The 2,995-nt window shown below is 39.8% G+C and overlaps 1 protein-coding gene and 1 long non-coding RNA gene across 2 annotated transcripts in view; both read left to right on the top strand.

Annotated features, from left to right (window-relative positions):
• ADRB1 (adrenoceptor beta 1) overlaps window positions 1-75 on the top strand; it is a 1,168-nt gene extending 1,093 nt beyond the window's left edge. The window contains exon 2 of the mRNA XM_014593392.2: window positions 8-75. Within this exon, the coding sequence (XP_014448878.2) occupies window positions 8-75 (68 nt within the window). The remainder of the gene's footprint in view (window positions 1-7) is intronic.
• Window positions 76-454: 379 nt separating this feature from the next.
• Window positions 455-2,995, top strand: part of LOC102469097 (uncharacterized) — a 31,242-nt gene continuing 28,701 nt past the window's right edge. The window contains exon 1 of the long non-coding RNA XR_003546898.1: window positions 455-1,818. This is a non-coding gene — a long non-coding RNA (uncharacterized LOC102469097). The remainder of the gene's footprint in view (window positions 1,819-2,995) is intronic.

Raw genomic sequence — 2,995 nt, 5'->3', positions numbered from 1 at the left:
GGGGCAGCGGCGGACAGCGACTCGAGCCTGGAGGAGCCCTGCCGCCCGGGCTGCTCCTCCGAATCTAGGTTGTAGGGCTCCGCGCAGGGCGCCCGGGTGCCCCCTGCGCCGGCCCGGACACGGACTCTGCGCCCCAGGAGGAGGGAAGCCCCGGAGCTCCTTTCCTGGGGAAAGAGAAGATCTGTGTTTACTCACGACCGAAAGCAGGTGAACTTGAAGCCCGCAAACCTCATCTGAGTCATCCAAGACAAACAGAAAGCCACGGACCGTTGCACAAAAAGGAAAGTTTGGGGAAGGCTGGGAGAGTGGCTTACTGATTTCTCTTGGGTACTTTCATGTTTGTGCTTCGGCCTTCTTTTGTGTGCGCGTGATGCATATTTCATTTTTTTTTCCAGGTGGAACCTGGACCAGAGTGAGGACTAGAGTGGAAATTGAATGGGTAGGTTTTTAGGGAAAGGGAGACGCATCAGAGGATCCAAGTCTATGAACTTGGCTTTTCTTATCCGGTCCCCGGGAACGGGAGCAGTCTACCAGAGAGGGAAGGGGAATGACAATTTGTCAGGACACGATTCCGTTTGCTTTCCAGAGAAATTTTATTTTCATTCTTGAGTAATGATTTCTTCTGTTCTTAAAGCAAAGGGGGAAGGATGGATGCAAAAAAAAAAAAAAGAAAGAAAAGAAAAGAAAAAGAAAAATCACGTTTCAAGATACGGTAAGCTATTTCTTGGAACAAGCCTCACGTTGCTTTCCTTGTGTAGGGCAAACCCGCTGTCCCCGAGCGCCTCGGTGGTCAGACTGAGGGATTTCTACCTCACACTGTGCACATTGCACAGCAAGATAGAAAGATTTGTTTATATTAAACAGCCTATTTATGTATCAATATTAGTTGGAAGGACCAGGCGCTGAGCCTTTCTCTGTAACATGTGACTCTGTCAATTGAAGACAGGACAGGAAAAACAAAAGAGGAAATAGTTGAGATTACTGCACATGTTGGTAAAAACAAAACAAACACAAAAGGAGTGGTTTAAAATGCCATTTTTGCACAGTGTTAGGAATTGTAAAATCCACAGAAGATGTTACTTGCACAAAGAGAAATTAATATTTTTAAGTGGGGGGGGCCTTAAAAACTAAAATAAAATTTAAATTCTACTTCTGTTGTCTATTATGTTATTGAGCTAATGATTGATTGAGAAAATACCTTTTATACTCTTTTATCATGGTACTGTAACTGTATCCATATTATAAATATAATTATCTTAAGGAATTTTTTATTATTTTTTTATGTCCAAGTGCCCATGTGACTCTGCTGGTATAATTTAGCACTTAAGTGTAAATTCTATTTCCTCTTGTGTGTTTTACCAAGTATTTATACTCTGGTGCAACTAACTACTGTGTGAGGAATTGGTCCATGTGCAATAAATACCAATGAAGCACAACCAAGATTATGTACCGCTTGTCTATAAGGGGTCAGTGATAATAAAAAAGACAGGTTGTTTAGTTCAAAATACAAACTGAATTTCTCATAGAGCTCTTTTAATAGCTTTTGTGACTCAATAACATAGCAAAATGCCTCTAGACCAAATAAGGCATTCACCTACTGAGAACTGCAGATCTGTCCTAAATTTTCGTAGCCAGATTCAAGGTATTGTAGACTACTTGCTGGATCCCATCTGCTGCACTTGACTTAAGTGACATTTGGGATTGTGTATTGTCTTAAAAAAGAAAAAAAAAAATCAGACCAAGTAACTCAGCTACAACTTTGCACAGAAACAAGAAAGACTAACTTACACAAGCCAGCAGTGGCCTATTTGGAATGCGGTAAGTAGCTTCTGCAGCTTATTTCTGTTTCCTAATAGAAAATCACAGCCCGTGAGGATCAGTGCATGCAGATTTCTCCAGTGGCTGTTTAGAAGAACAACAACAACAAAAAACATGCTTTTCTCTTTCACCGTCGAGCAAAAATTTAGAAAAGAGCGTCTGAAGTAAATGTTGTTTCTCTTGTGTAATTACATAGAAGCAGAAGCTCTGGGTGGGCAGGTCACAGGTAAAAAGCCAATGTGAAATTTTAACAATATGACGACACCTAATGGGTAGGGTATTTTTCATAAAATTTGGTTCTAAGGAAAGTGTCGTGAGATTCTATCTTGAGATGAATTGCATAGTCTTCAGAATAAGTTTCTTTAAGTATTTATCTTTATATTTTTGAACGAGTTTTTATTTCATGACCATACAGTAAAGAAACCAAAGTGAAGTGTAGAAAGTTTGGGTTCACGCTGTGCTCTGACACAAATAGACTGTTCCTTCCTAGGGAAAGTCAGGACTATCTCTTTTTTTGCAATGGGATATCCTAAAGACCAGGAGACTGTTTTCTGAACAAGGTTAAGGATATGAATGTGTTAGAGACCTGCAGAGGACGGCATGCAAAGTTGTTGAGACGTTTAACCCCTTTCTGTAGCAACAAAGGAAAAAGATGAAGTCAGAGAAGCCAAGATGGCAAACCTGTCCAAGAGTATGAAGATAGATACTTAGTGACACTTCTTTTGAAAAATGTAAAGTCAGTCTCAGGATGAAAGATTATCATTTCCCCAAGAACCACGAATAGTCCATTTCTGTCCTCCCCCCCACACACACACATTCCCATGAATTTGTAAGGTACACTTTTTAGGGGTTTTGTCTTTATTTGAAATTAATAGGCTTAGTGTCTTCAGTTTCAACTGAAGAACACGAAAGTAGCAGGTTAATGCTTTGCTTGCATGGTTTCCTGTTTGTTTTCTTATTTTGTCTACATTAATCTTTACGTTTAAATAAAAAGGAATCTGCTCAGCCCAAAACACACACAGGCCCATCAAACTTCAGCTCTTAAAATCATGAAAGTCCTTTAAACTTCACGAATAAATATGTCTAATTAAACTGCTTAGACAAAATTAGTCTCTTTAGTGAATTAAAGGAAACCACATAATCCTGGAACCAGTTCATATGTATTAGTAGAAAATAG

Source organism: Tupaia chinensis, unplaced genomic scaffold, assembly GCF_000334495.1.
Source record: "Tupaia chinensis unplaced genomic scaffold, TupChi_1.0 Scaffold140534_1, whole genome shotgun sequence".
Lineage (NCBI taxonomy): Eukaryota > Metazoa > Chordata > Mammalia > Scandentia > Tupaiidae > Tupaia > Tupaia belangeri.
This window is presented reverse-complemented; position numbering and strand designations above follow the sequence as displayed.